The sequence below is a fragment of the Zootoca vivipara genome, chromosome 2 (genome assembly GCF_963506605.1).
Source record: "Zootoca vivipara chromosome 2, rZooViv1.1, whole genome shotgun sequence".
In the NCBI taxonomy this organism is placed as follows: Eukaryota; Metazoa; Chordata; class Lepidosauria; order Squamata; family Lacertidae; genus Zootoca; species Zootoca vivipara.
In genome coordinates, this window is record NC_083277.1 from 3,802,919 (window position 1) to 3,816,480 (window position 13,562).

Here is a 13,562-nt window from a genome sequence, read left to right on the forward strand (position 1 = left end):
CTGGCTTCCATTTCTAAATGCTGCTGTTTTCTTTGCCATTCTAGCTTCACCCTTTCCTGAAAAACTTCCACTTCGACAATACTTCCGTAGATGGGCTGCACTTGGATGAGAACGGACGCCTGGCAGCTGCCTTCGATGTTGTGAACGTGTTGGTGCTCCCCAATAAATCAATTGAGAAAGTGAAGGTCGGGAGTGCAGAGAGACACAACCCTTCAACAATGATGTTTGCTATAGATCCAGATGCCATTGTGTGGCCTAGGTGGTGTAACCAGGTGAGAGCTACTTAATTTTCTTTCTTTTTTACTAGAAACTCAAAGCCAACAAGTGAAGGAGACAATGACAGACGCTCCAAGTGTCCCTATTTCCCAGGGACAGTCCTGGATTTACAGAAGCCACCCCAGTTTCTGATTTGATCTTGGAATGTCCCACTTTTCCTTAGGACACCCCTATTTTCCTCGGGAAAATTTTGGAGGGTATGGAGTTATCCAACCCCCAAGCCAGTGAGATAACTAGACAACCTTTAGAAGCCATCTGAAGGCAGCCCTGTATAGGGAAGATATTTAATGTTTGATGTTTTATTATGTTTTTATATATGTTGTGCAGCCCAGTCAGATGGGTGGGGTATAAATAGTATTGTTCGTACTACCACCACCATTATCATCATGGACATCCCAATTTTCATCAGAGAAATGTTGGAGGGTATGCAATGAACGTCCTTGCCTTCTGTTGTCCAATTGAAAGGCAGGGTATAAACAAATATATAGTAGCATAGTAATGTTAGGATTTAAGCCCCTTCGCCACGACAAGGCAGTGATCCATGTCACTGGAAGGACAGATCGTGAAGCTGAGGCTCCAATACTTTGGCCACCTCATGAGAAGAGAAGAATCCTTGGAAAAGACCTTGATGTTGGGAAAGATGGAGGGCACTAGGAGAAGAGGACGACAGAGGACGAGATGGTTGGACAGTGTTCTCGAAGCTACGAACATGAGTTTGACCAAACTGCGGGAGGCAGTGCAAGACAGGAGTGCCTGGCGTGCTATGGTCCATGGGGTCACGAAGAGTCGGACACGACTAAACGACTAAACAACAACAAATGTTAGGATTCTTGCCCCGTGTTGCAGTCATGGGATTGTTTTATGTCACGCGGACTGCTAACACTCTGCTGATCCTAAAGTGTGCTGATGCCTCTTGGTATCAGTCGCTGTGATGTTCAGGCTGGAGAAAGCTTTTGATCGACCAGGAGGGAGAGAACATGCCAGCTGGGCATGTGGCATGTGTCTCTATCGGATTCCTACTCGCGTGTAGGATGTTCCTTACAAGTAATAGCAGTACAAACAAACAAACAATTGGATCTCCTTTCAGCCTCTTGACTCATGTACAGAGAGACTGACTGGCCAACCTAGGCATTCATATAGTCTTAACCATACAATGGTACCTTGGTTGTTGAACGGCTTGGCTCCCGAACAAGTTGGCTCCTGAACACTGCAAACCCAGAAGTGAGTGTTCCGGTTTGCAAACATTTTTCGGAAGCCGAACATCCAGCATGGCTTCCGCGGCTGCCGCTTTAGTACAGGAAGCTCCTGCGGCCAATCGGAAGCCATGCCTTGGTTTTTGAACAGTTTTGGGAGTTGAAAACAGGGCCGTCTCAACCATGTTGGGCGCCCTGGCGCCGTGGTGTGGAGTTCGCGCCAGCGCCCCCGCTCCGCCCCGTTTCTTGTCGTGGCTGGTGGGCGGGCGTAGGGCGCAGCATGGCTTCCACACGGCTCTGCCGTGCGACGCCCCCCTGCCGGGCCAGCACCCTGGCGCCCCGCGCCACCCAGCCTACCCCTAGAGCTGGCCCTGGCTGAAGAGAGAATTATTAATTTAGAATGGGGAACATTTCAGGACTATTTGAAGAGAGATATGACATAAGCAATTGCAGAAAAGGGGGATTTGGTGATTTAAATTGGATGTGTAAATCTGTACTGCTATAAGTTTATAAAATAAAAATTAAGAGAAAGTGCCCAAGTTCTATTGTTATAAGAGAAATGATAAAAACTTTTGTCTGTTCACTTTCTCCACCCACTTCCTTCCTTTTTTGAACAGACCCCACCTCATTCAAGGTGCTGCGAAAGCTGTGGCCAGGGATACACCAAGGTGATTCATGAAGGCCAGCCCTTTTGCTGCTACAGTTGCTCACGGTGCATGGAAGGGACAATCTCGGCTCTGGAAGGTAAGAGGACAGCCCTTGGAGAAGGCAAAGAGAAGAGATTTATATGTCAGCGCCAGTGTTTCTGATTATGTACACACAGATGGGGTCGGATGCCTCATTTTGCCCCATGAAGTGAGGTTGGATGGTGCAACGAATGTCCCCCTCTCTATTACTAAAATGCGACACAGGAATCCAGAGGTGAAGCCACACACCCTCTTCTCCCGCCACCTCCCAAATAAACCCCTTTATTCTTGTGGGTTTATAAGTAAAGAGACTCTCCTTCCAGCTCACGTGGCCTGGAATCAAAGAAAAACTCTAGGCTGTTTGATAGAATAACCTCCTGCCACCAGTAAAGGGTCTCTCTCGGCTTGATTTCCCCCTACTGTAAAAGTTTGCGCTTTCCACGCTGGCAACTCGTTGACAGCCCAGGTTATCTTTCTAAGCCTCCTCAGTGTTACTCTAAGACACAAACTTTTGCCTCTTTTCCTGAGGTAAGTTTTGTCCTCTAATGAGTTACCACTTCTGTGAGTCCCGATAAAAAGGTAAAGGTAAAGGGACCCCTGACCATTAGGTCCAGTCGTGACCGACTCTGGGGTTGCGCGCTCATCTCGCATTATTGGCCAAGGGAGCCGGCGTATAGCTTCCAGGTCATGTGGCCAGCATGACTAAGCCACTTCTGGCAAACCAGAGCAGCACATGGAAACGCCGTTTACCTTCCCGCTGTAGCGGTTCCTATGTGCCCGCTTCTCTGGAGCAGCAGAAAACAACCTTTCACCCTCCTCTATATGACATCCTTTTATATATTTGAACATGGATATCATATCACCCCTTAACCTTCTCTTCTCCAGGCTAAACATACCCAGCTCCCTAAGCCGTTCCTCATAAGGCATCGTTTCCAGGCCTTTGACCATTTTGGTTGCCCTCTTCTGGACACGTTCCAGCTTGTCAGTATCCTTCTTGAACTGTGGTGCCCAGAACTGGACACAGTACTCCAGGTGAGGTCTGACCAGAGCAGAATACAGTGGTACTATTACTTCCTTTGACTCGATTGACATCTGGGTCCCTTCCAACTCTACAATTATATGAATCTACTAGTATCTTGAAGCCCGTTAAAATAACGGGTGCTAGAACAGTGAGCTAATGAAGGAAGGAAGGAAGAAAAGAGGGAGCAGGAGGGAGAGAGGAAGGAAAGGGGGGAGAGAAAGAAGAGTAGGAAAGAAGGAAGGGAATAAAGAAGAAAATAATAAGAAAGAGGGAGAGAAGACAGAAAGGGAGGAAGAAGGGAGGAAGGAAAGAATAAGAATGAGGGAGAGGAAGAAAGATGGGAAGGGTGGAAGGTAGGAAGGAAGGAGGGAGCAGGAGGGAGAGAGGAAGGAAAGAGGGGAGAGAAAGAAGAGTAGGAAAGAAGGAAGGGAATAAAGAAGGAAAGAATAAAAAAGAGGGAGAGAAGACAGAAAGGGAGACAGAAAGAAGGAAGGAAGGAAAGAAATAAAAGGAAGTGCGGGGGGGTGCCTTGATTCAGCGCCAGAAAAGAGCAGGAAGGGACCCCGGGGCAAAAAGCATTTCCCGTGCAGCGTGAGGCAGCGGGTGTCGGTATTTTAAGGAGAGGTGCGTATAGCCTCCTCAGAGTTGTGCGTTAGCAGGGAGGGTGCTGAGCCACGGCAAGAGGAGGCGGCGGCTTTCCGGGTCAGTGAGTCCTGAGCCTCTGGCACGCAGCAGTGCTCTGTAGCACTTTGAATCCTCCTCCTCCTGCCGTGGCTCGGGACGCTCCACGCGGCGCTGCTGGGTGCTTTGTCGGTGTTTCAGCAGCAGCAGCAGCAGCAGCCAGTTCCAGGCGCCGAGCCACGGCAGCAGGAGGAGGATTCAAAGTCCTACAGAGCACTGCTGCATCCCAGAGGCTCGGGACTCTCCGGCCCCTCCCACGGCGCTCTAGGCTGTTTGTGTCCCTGCGTCCGTTGTGTGCTTCCCCCGACGTCGTCGCATCTCCTGCCGTGTGCACGCACGCCCTCCCGCCTTTCCCAACCCACCCAGAGCCGAGCCCGCCTTGCCTCATTCTTTTTACGGCTATCTGAACCGCCGGGTGGGGGGAGGGGTTGGGATGCGGCGATGGGGTGGGGAACGGCGGTGGCGGTGGGGTGGGGAACGGCGGCTCCATCGCGTGCTCGCGTCACAATCCCTCGTGGTCCCTTTCCCTCTTCCCCTTGCGCCATTAGTCAGGAGGCGAGGCGCGGAACGGCGGTTTGGAGGGGAAGCTGTTGAGGGAGAGAGAACCGCATCCCCCCCCCTGCTCGAGGGCGCGAGAGAGTGCGCCGGGACGGGGAGTGCGTGGGGATTGGGCTCTATGCGTCCAGTCCCTGTGTCTGTGGGGCACATGCGCAGTAGCGCAAACCCAGGGACACAGGGAATACTGGACGCAGAGACACTTGCACTTTATTATATAGGATTATTCTAACTCCTACTGGACACTAAATGGCTCATCACATCTTCTCACTCCTCCTGTTGCATGTTGGACTTCGTAACATAATAGAATGTAATACAGAAGAGAGATAATAGTGATATATGAATGACACTGAACTCACTGTTTTTCTTTTCAGATGCAAACCACTGCACCAAATGTCCAGAAGATCAGCATCCAAACAAAGATCGAGATCAATGTGTCCCTAAGATTATCACCTTCCTGTCCTACGAAGAATCTTTGGGGATCATCCTGACCTCCTTCACCCTATTCTTGTCCTTAACCACAGGGATTGTGCTAGGAATCTTCATTAAATTCCTAGACACTCCCATAGTCAAAGCAAACAACCGGGACCTCTCCTATATCCTTCTTGCCTCCCTCCTGTTTTCCTTTTTGTCCTCTTTCCTGTTCATTGGGCGGCCAAGGAAGATGACCTGCCTTCTCCAACAATCTGCCTTCAGTGTCATCTTCTCAGTTGCCGTCTCTTCCGTGTTGGCCAAAACCATAACAGTGGTCTTGGCTTTCCTAGCCACAAAGCCAGGGAGCAGGGTGAGGAGATGGCTGGGGAAGACTTTGGCCAACTCCATTGTCATTTCCTGTTCCACTGTCCAAGTTCTCATCTGCACCATCTGGCTGGGGATGTTTCCACCATTCCCAGACTCTGACATGCACTCCCAGCCTGGAGAGATCACCCTGCAATGCAACGAAGGGTCTGTTGCCATGTTTTACATTGCCCTTGGCTACATGGGCTTCCTGGCTGCCATCTGTTTCACAGTGGCTTTCCTAGCCAGGAAGCTGCCTGGGGCCTACAATGAAGCCAAGCTGATCACCTTCAGCATGCTGGTCTTCTGCAGTGTTTGGGTGTCCTTTGTTCCCACCTACCTGAGCACCAAGGGGAAATACATGGTGGCTGTGCAGATCTTCTCTATCTTCGCTTCCAGTGCCGGGCTCCTGGGCTGCATCTTCATGCCCAAATGCTACATTATTGTATTCAGACCTGAACTGAATACAAAAGAGCATCTAATGATGCAAACATCTGACAATAGGAACTAGAAATGGAGACAAGTTCTCGTCCCACTTATATCTAGACCAGAATCACAGCTTCTGATCAGGCCAAATCTTTATCTAGGATGGTTCTAGGACGCGATTCCTTTTGTGAAATTAACAAGGCTGTGGTGTAGGGTCTCCTCTGCAGTGGCTCCAGTATTACGGAATTTCTTCTGCAAGGAGGTCCACTAGAACTCAATGTTGCAGTGAATCTTTTAAAACCTGCTTCACTCACACTGAAGCTCCTTCCACACTCCATGCATTTATATGGTTCCTCCCCTGTGTGGTTTCTGCAATGAGTATTTAATTCTGATTTGTGTCTAAATGTTTTCGTATACACTGGACTCATTTTCATTCTGTTTCTGTCATCCGCACCCTGAGAAGCAGAGGATAGGATTTCTTCTTCCCATTCTTCGGCCGTTTCCTCTCATGCCTGTCTGGTTTCCTTTCCATTTCCAAACATCTTTCTTCCTGCTTCCTTCTTGCCTGTTTCAGATGATATCATCAGATGCTCCATATAAAATAGTAATTTATAGAACAGTAATTTATTCGCCAAGTACTTACATACTTGGAATTTGCTTTGGCTAATTTTACAATGTAAACGTACTTTATACAAAATATCTGTTAAATATCTGCGTGAGGATCGGAGTGTGCAAAACACTATTTCAAGCAAAGAGGAGCCACTCCGACTGCGCCGGGAGCTTTTGCCTTCTGTCCCTGTAGTGACTTCAGCCCTTCCTCGAGGCATCTGGTTGGCCACTGTGAGAGCAGGATGCTGGACTATAAAGGCTATGGGCCTGATCCACAAGAGCTCTTCTTATGTTCCTTCATCTGCTCCATCTGAAGCTACACGCACACACACACCCCACATGCACCTTTCAGCAGTGTGAGGGACAGGGACTACAGACAACCCCCTCCCATCTTGAGAAGCAGTTCTTCCCCGAGTACCAGCGGGAGCGGAGAGGGGGAAGAGTCCAGCGGGGAAGCAGGAAGTAGAGGGCATGGCTCTGGCAGGGTCGCAGAGCCCCTGCTCCGCTTGGGAGAGGAAGGAAAACACGGCAAGAAGACCTTTCCCTCCAGTTCCGGAATTGCGCAAAAAGAAACGGGGGAGGAGATTTGCGATTCCCAGACTTCTTTGTTGGAAAAGAACGCAGGAATCGCCATTCCAGGGTTCTGACCCAGACTGAGAACATGTATCTTGTACAGCTCCAGCAATGTAAATAGTTTGCACACAATAAAAGCATGAAAAGGCAACGTTCTGGAGAGTCGTTACTCTAGAGTAGCCGCAACGCGCCTCCTGTGACAAGCAGCAACCTGCTTTATGAGTTTGCTGCTAAACTGACCGTTCAACCCTAATGTTGTTTGATTTTGGCCAGCTGGAAAACTAAAATGCATCAGAGAATATAAAACGGCAAAAATAAATAGTTGTATTCGCACCACTTTCCGCCCCAGAAATGCCCGCAGAGATATGCTTGAGACATGACTGGAATAAAAAACATAGTTCTCTTTTATTTTATCCTGTAGAGGGAAATCGAAGCCATAGAGAAGGATCTCAAAATGAAAACAAAAAACAACAAAAAAGGTGGGTGCTGGTTTTGAAGTGTGTAGCGACCCCCTCTTCTTCCTCTTGTTTATTCCAGGTTTTGCCAGAGCAGGCTGTGGTTCAGACCTTGTGTTGCTGCCCAGCTTCTCTGTCCCCCCTCCTCATCCGGTGGAAAGAAGATGCCAGCAGAGTCCACCCGGGGAGCGACGGGCTGCATTCTCCATCATGCATTCCCCTGTTTAGTTTCGGCTGCAGTGGAGGAAAGAGCATAAGAATCTCCTTTGGCCAAGCATTTACCCACAAGTGTCCCAATATGCTCTGGGGGAACAGAGGCAGGAGATCCAGATGGCAACCCCCCCATATGCCCAACTGCTGACGTTTCATGCCCTTCCCCAAACCTGGCAGACGAGCTGGTGCCCCTCAACCTGCCCAACAGGAGGCCTGGCCTCCATGCAAGTTGCTTTAACCCAGGACGCTAAATCAGTGGTTTCCAAAAACGGCCAGTACCATGCCCTGGGGGCCAGTGGGATTACTTGGGGTGGTGCCAAGAGGCAAGTGGGCAGCAGGAGAGGGGCGGTGCTGGAAGTGTAAATGACTACCAGGCTTTAAAAATCTGGCAGCACTGCATCAAACTCATTCATTTTGTTAAATCAATTAAAGATTTTAATTGGTTTTTGAATAACCATGCAATTAATTGTCACTGTTTTGAATTTTATTGTGTTATTGCCTTCATTAGTGGGTCGTGAAAACTGCTGTTTTGAATACAGTGGTACCTCGGGTTACGAACACGATCCGTTCCAGGACGCAGTTCGTAACCCGAAATGGTCATAACCCGAAGTGCCATTTTGTGCATGCGCAAACTGCCCGTGCACGGCGAAAATACTTCTGAGTTCGTAACCCGAGGTGTTCATAACCCGAGGTACGACTGTAATGCTTTTTATAGGGTAGGGTAGGATGATTATTTTAGGAACCAAGGGGGCAGAGGCCCTAAAAGGTTCGGGAACCACTCCCCTATAGCATGTCCTGCCCCCAGAAGAAAGCTGGATTATGGCCTGGGATGACCTTTGGTAGTTTCAAGCCAGTTCAGACTTGCACAAGGCAATCTCTGTTCATACTCTACCTGTACTGCAGGGGGCGCTGTACTCTGCATCAGCACCATCATCTGGAAAGAGAGGGAAGCAACAGAGAAAGATGGTCAGGCCAGCCTCTGCCTCCCAGAGCTTTCTCCATCAGCACTTTTAGACTAGTGGGTGGTTTTTAAGGGGTTGGTTGCAGAATGCTCATAAGTGCACCTATTGCATGGTGGTTTTAAATTTTGCTTTGTGAGTTAACTAAGAAGTGGGATATGTGAACCTTAATGGTCTGCAATGTGTGTATGGGGGGTCTTTCTCACCTGTTTCATAGTAATCATAGACTCTTGCCACAGCCGGCTTTAAGTTCTGGACTGGCACGTCCTGCTCCACGGCGAAGGTGTAGCTCTGGGTCACGTTGGTCACCTGTGGACAAGCACGTGGGATCATCACTTGAGATAAAGAATCCCAAGACTGTTGAGATTCTGTGTCCAGGGCAGCTGTCTACTCGCTCCATCTGGTATGCAGGCTGAGACCTGCCCGCAGACTGTCTCGCCAGAGTGGCGCATGCTCTGGCTATCTCCCGCCTGGACTACGGCAATGCGCTCTATGTGGGACTACCTTTGAAGGTGATCCAGAAACTACAACTAATCCAGAATGTGGCAGCTAGACTGGTGACTGGGAGTGGCCACCGAGACCATATAATACCAGTCCTGGAAGACCTTCATTGGCTCCCAGTACGTTTCCGAGCACAATTTGAAGCGTTGGCGCTGACCTTTAAAGCTCTAAATGGCCTTGGCCCAGAATACCTGAAAGAGCGTCTCCATCCCCATCGTTCTGCCCGGACACTGAGGTCTAGCTCCGAGCATAGCTGCCAAGTCTCCCGTATTCCCCAGGAAAACCCCGTTTTTCCAGCCGTTTCCCGCTGGCAGCCTGGATTTAAACCCCCCCTGTAAATCCCCCAGATTCTTACCAGCCCTGGGGAGGCTCCTTCTGCGCATGTCTGGAGTCTCTGGACATGCACAGAAGCGATTTCTGGCACTGCGGCCATTTTGGAAATGGGCAGAGCATGCGTAGAAGCAACTTCCAGTGTCGCTCTGCCCAGTTCCAAAATGGCCGCAGCGCGACTTCCAGTTCTGCGCAGCTGCCGATCCCGGATTTTTCAATCGACGTTGGCACCTATGGCTCTGAGGGCCTTCTGTCAGTTCCCTCACTGCGAAAAGTGAGGTTACAGGAAACATGGCAACCCTGTTTAGGGAAGTTTTTAATGTTTGATGTTTTATTGTGTTTTTAATATTCTGTTGGGAGCTGCCCAGAGTGGCTGGGGAAACCCAGCCAGATGGGTATTATATTATTATTATTATTATTATTATTATTATTATTATTATTATTATTATTATTATTATTATTATTACTACATGTTCCAGTTATGAGTCAACCAGCAGCTACTGTAAGACAGACCTTCACACACCCAGCAAAGCAATGGTGGAGGGCATGAACAAAAGTTTGTCTTTTCTTTAGGAGGGCTTCTCCCGAATGTTCATTTCCCCGCATCTGAGCTGCCCCCTTCTGCAATGGGTGTGTAAGGAGCAGCGGTGGCCCGCCTATAGGATTGTTTAGGGCTTCTGGTTTGTCGGTGTCTCTCTCACACACAGTTACAATCTTCCGCATCCGATGCCCTGCACATCTCAAGGGGCTACAATGAGCAGCATTCAGAGTGGCACCCTGGATGCCAAGCCTTCTATGCAGGAAGGAAATCTCCTCCACAGGCTCCCCATCATCCCTCCTTCCTTGAGGTGAAGAAGAGGAAGGGTTTGAACAGCATCATCCTCTCTTCCCTCCTCTCACATAGCCAAGTGATCGTGGAATCACAGAATCAATATTGCAGTACTCCCATTATGCAAGTTACTTTAGAGCCGGTCTAATGTAAATACTGTCTGTTTAAAAGAAACATATAAATTTTAAAATATTTCCAGGATAACAAATGTTGGAAATGTAAGAAAGAGGAGGGATCTTTTTATCATATGTGGTGGACTTGCCCACTAGTAAGGGATTACTGGGAGAAGATTTATAATGAACTAAAGACAGTGTTGAAAAACACATTCATTAAGAAACCAGAATCCTTTCTATTGGGTATAGTTGGGAAAGAGATTCATGTATGTTACAACGGCGGCAAGAGTATTACTAGCCAAGAATTGGAAGACCCACGAATTACCAACAGTGGATGATTGGCAAATTAAAATGGTGGAGTATATAGAACTGGCTGAGATGACCGGGAGAATCTGCGACCGGGGAGAAGAAGCGACAGAAGAAGAGTGGAAAGATTTTAAAATTTATTTTAAAAAATATGTTTAAGAGAAACAGGTGCCGGTGATTTCTGTTAATTGCTCACAGGCGCGGGCTCTGCTCCTTGTATATAAGGCTCTGCCAGAAAGGCTTTTGTATCTTTTAGTTAGATCTTTCAGTTTGATTCATCTCTTAGTAGATCACTCTCTCAGTTGAATGTATCTCTTAGGAGAACTGTATCTCTCAGTGAGATCAGTACCTTAGTTGGAGAATACTTACGGTAGTTGATTCTCAGTTGTTCTCAGTTTAAGAGATTCCAAGTTGAATCTTAGTAAGAGAGGTTCTCAGTTTAAGAGATTCCTTAGTTGAATCTTAGTATGAGAGTTGTTTAGTTATAAAGCTGGTTTGCTGTTAATTCTTGGGTAGTTTAATGGGAGTTATGTGGGAGTTTGTGGGAGGTTTGGAATGGATTGAAGGTTGGAATGTGGGTAGATAAAGTTGCTAAGAGAGAAAGCATTTATCTTTAGTTTAAAGTCTCTTTTGAGTCAGTTTGTTTTTCAGTTAAAGAAACCCAACCGTTTGTATTTTCATCTGTATACTTTTACAAGTGTGCAGCTAGTAAGGGGTTTCAGATAAGGGAGATAATTCCCTACGCTCTTGGTGGTGTTTTCTTAGCCAGGTCAACTTCTGACTGCGTATACTCTGCGTGAAGCGTAAAGGGCCGCTGGAAACTGGGATATGTGATTTAGGTTAAGCAAGTTTCAATACCCAGTTTTCTCCAATATTATTCTTATCACATATATATATATATATATATATATATATATATATATATATTCCAAAGGCAATGGCTGGTTTGCAATGAGAGAGAGAGAGAGAGAGAGAGAGAGAGAGAGAGAGAGAGAGAGAGAGAGAGAGAGCTCAACGGCTGCCCTGATAGCTTATCCATGTTTCCAAAGGAATGAGTGTGAGGGGCAAATCCAGACTTCCTCTCACTCTGCCCACTGGTGCACTCAAAGGAAATATTCTCCTGCCTCCTGCCTCTGCCCTCTTTTTGCCAGGGACTGGACAGAAGAGGAGGGCTGGGGATCACCTCCTCTTTCTCCTCCGCATCCATCGGATGAGGAGGGGGTGGGGGGGATTGCCCCCCATTTCTCCAGCAGTTTCAGGAGAAGAGAGAAATAGGATTGAATTACAGCAGAACGCCTAGCTGCCAAGTTATGAGGTAAAATAAAAAAATTCCTTTCTTTTGCTTCGACTCAGACCAACACGGCTACCTACCTGTAACTAAAGTTATGAGGTGTTAGGAGAAGGAGGGGGAGAGGGAGAACTGGCAACAGAGACATCCTTGGGGAGCATAGAAGCACCACCCTCCCCACGGACTCTCCGCTCAATTAGAATTCAAGAGCAAAGGGCTCTACGACATTTGTCTTCTGAGGCCCTCCATGGAGCCAATTACCGTTGCTGGGGAAAGAAGGGGAGGAGCTCAAAGTGAGCAACGTCACTGTGGAGTTAAGGGCTGGATTCTTTGTCTTGCAACACAATGACTGAATAAAACCATAAATACGAACTCTCTTGTTTCTTCCTTGATGGGGAGGAGAAAATTGCCAAAGCCTGACATCTTTGCTCACCTTCTCCAAATACAGCAGGACATGACTGGCGCTCACTTCTGTGCGCTGGACCAGATTGTGCCTTTCCAGCTGGTGGGGGCAAAATGCAGATAGTTGTTGTTTCTTTATTTCATAAAATTCATACACTTATTGACTGTAAAAAAGCAACCTCAAAGCGCTTCGTGAAAAAGATAAAATTGTAAAACTCTGAATAAGAAACATCAACAACAATAATTTGAAACTTTCAAAAAGTTAATATAGCAATAGACTGAAAACAGATTAAAACTCGCATGAGCTTCCTAAGCACCTGCGTTGGCTTGTCTAAACAAGAATGCTTTTAACAGTTGCCTGGTGTCAAGAGGCAGGGAGTTCCACAGTGCAGGTGCTGCCACACTAGAAGATTGAGTTCTTACAAATGTGGAACGGGTATTATGCAGCAAACGTAACAGTGCTAGTTCCATCAATCAAATGAGTTGAGTGGGCATATATGGGGAAAGGCGATTTCTGAAGCCTCAGGGTAGCATAGTCTACCTTAAGGTGAGGGCAAGGAGAGCCTTCTCTGTAGTCCTGGCAAAGGAAGTTGAGCTGTGTGGTGTCCTTGACTTCATTTTCTTTTCCTTTTTCTTTTCTTTTCATTTCCATTTTCCATTTTCCATTTCCATTTCATTTTCAATTTCATTTTCATTTTCATTTTCAATTTCATTTATTAGACTTCTTAGTCACTTGTCACCCGAAGGTCTCCAAGAGACTTAAAGGTAAAGGTACTCCTGACCATTAGGTCCAGTCACGGACGACTCTGGGGTTACGGCGCTTTACTGGCCGAGGGAGCCGACGTTTGTCAGCAGACAGTTTTTCCGGGTCATGTGGCCAGCATGACTAAGCCACTTCTGGCGAACCAGAGCAGCGCACGGAAATGCCGTTTACCTTCCCGTTGGAGGGGTACCTATTTATCTGCTTGCACTTTGACGTGCTTTCGAACTGCTAGGTGGGCAGGAGCTGGGACTGAACAACGGGACCTCACCCTATCATGGGGATTCAAACTGCCGACCTTCTGATCGGCAAGCCCTAGGCTCAGTGGTCCCATCCAAGTGACTTAACCTAGTGGCTAGTGGACATTGCAAGCTAGTACAACATTCGCAGCCCCAAGATGTGATTATGCCCGTTAGGTCAGCTGACTTTAAAGAAGAGTTTGGATTTGATATCCCGCTTCATCACCACCCGAAGGAGTCTCAAAGCGGCTAACATTCTCCTTTCCCTTTCTCCCCCACAACAAACACTCTGTGAGGTGAGTGGGGGTGAGAGACTTCAGAGAAGTGTGACCAGCCCAAGGTCACCCAGCAGCTGCATGTGGAGGAGCGG

The 13,562-nt window shown here is 47.8% G+C and overlaps 1 protein-coding gene across 2 annotated transcripts in view; it reads right to left on the minus strand.

Moving 5' to 3' along the window:
- Positions 1-7,178: 7,178 nt before the first annotated feature.
- Positions 7,179-13,562, minus strand: part of LOC118081112 (alpha-2-macroglobulin-like) — a 54,625-nt gene continuing 48,241 nt past the window's right edge. For both annotated transcript variants that reach the window (XM_035107300.2, XM_035107301.2), the window contains 4 exons: positions 12,225-12,293; positions 8,631-8,733; positions 8,358-8,399; positions 7,179-7,486 (listed from right to left, as the gene is read on the minus strand). In XM_035107300.2, the coding sequence (XP_034963191.2) occupies positions 7,461-7,486; positions 8,358-8,399; positions 8,631-8,733; positions 12,225-12,293 (240 nt within the window). In that variant the 3' untranslated portion in view covers positions 7,179-7,460. The remainder of the gene's footprint in view (positions 7,487-8,357; positions 8,400-8,630; positions 8,734-12,224; positions 12,294-13,562) is intronic.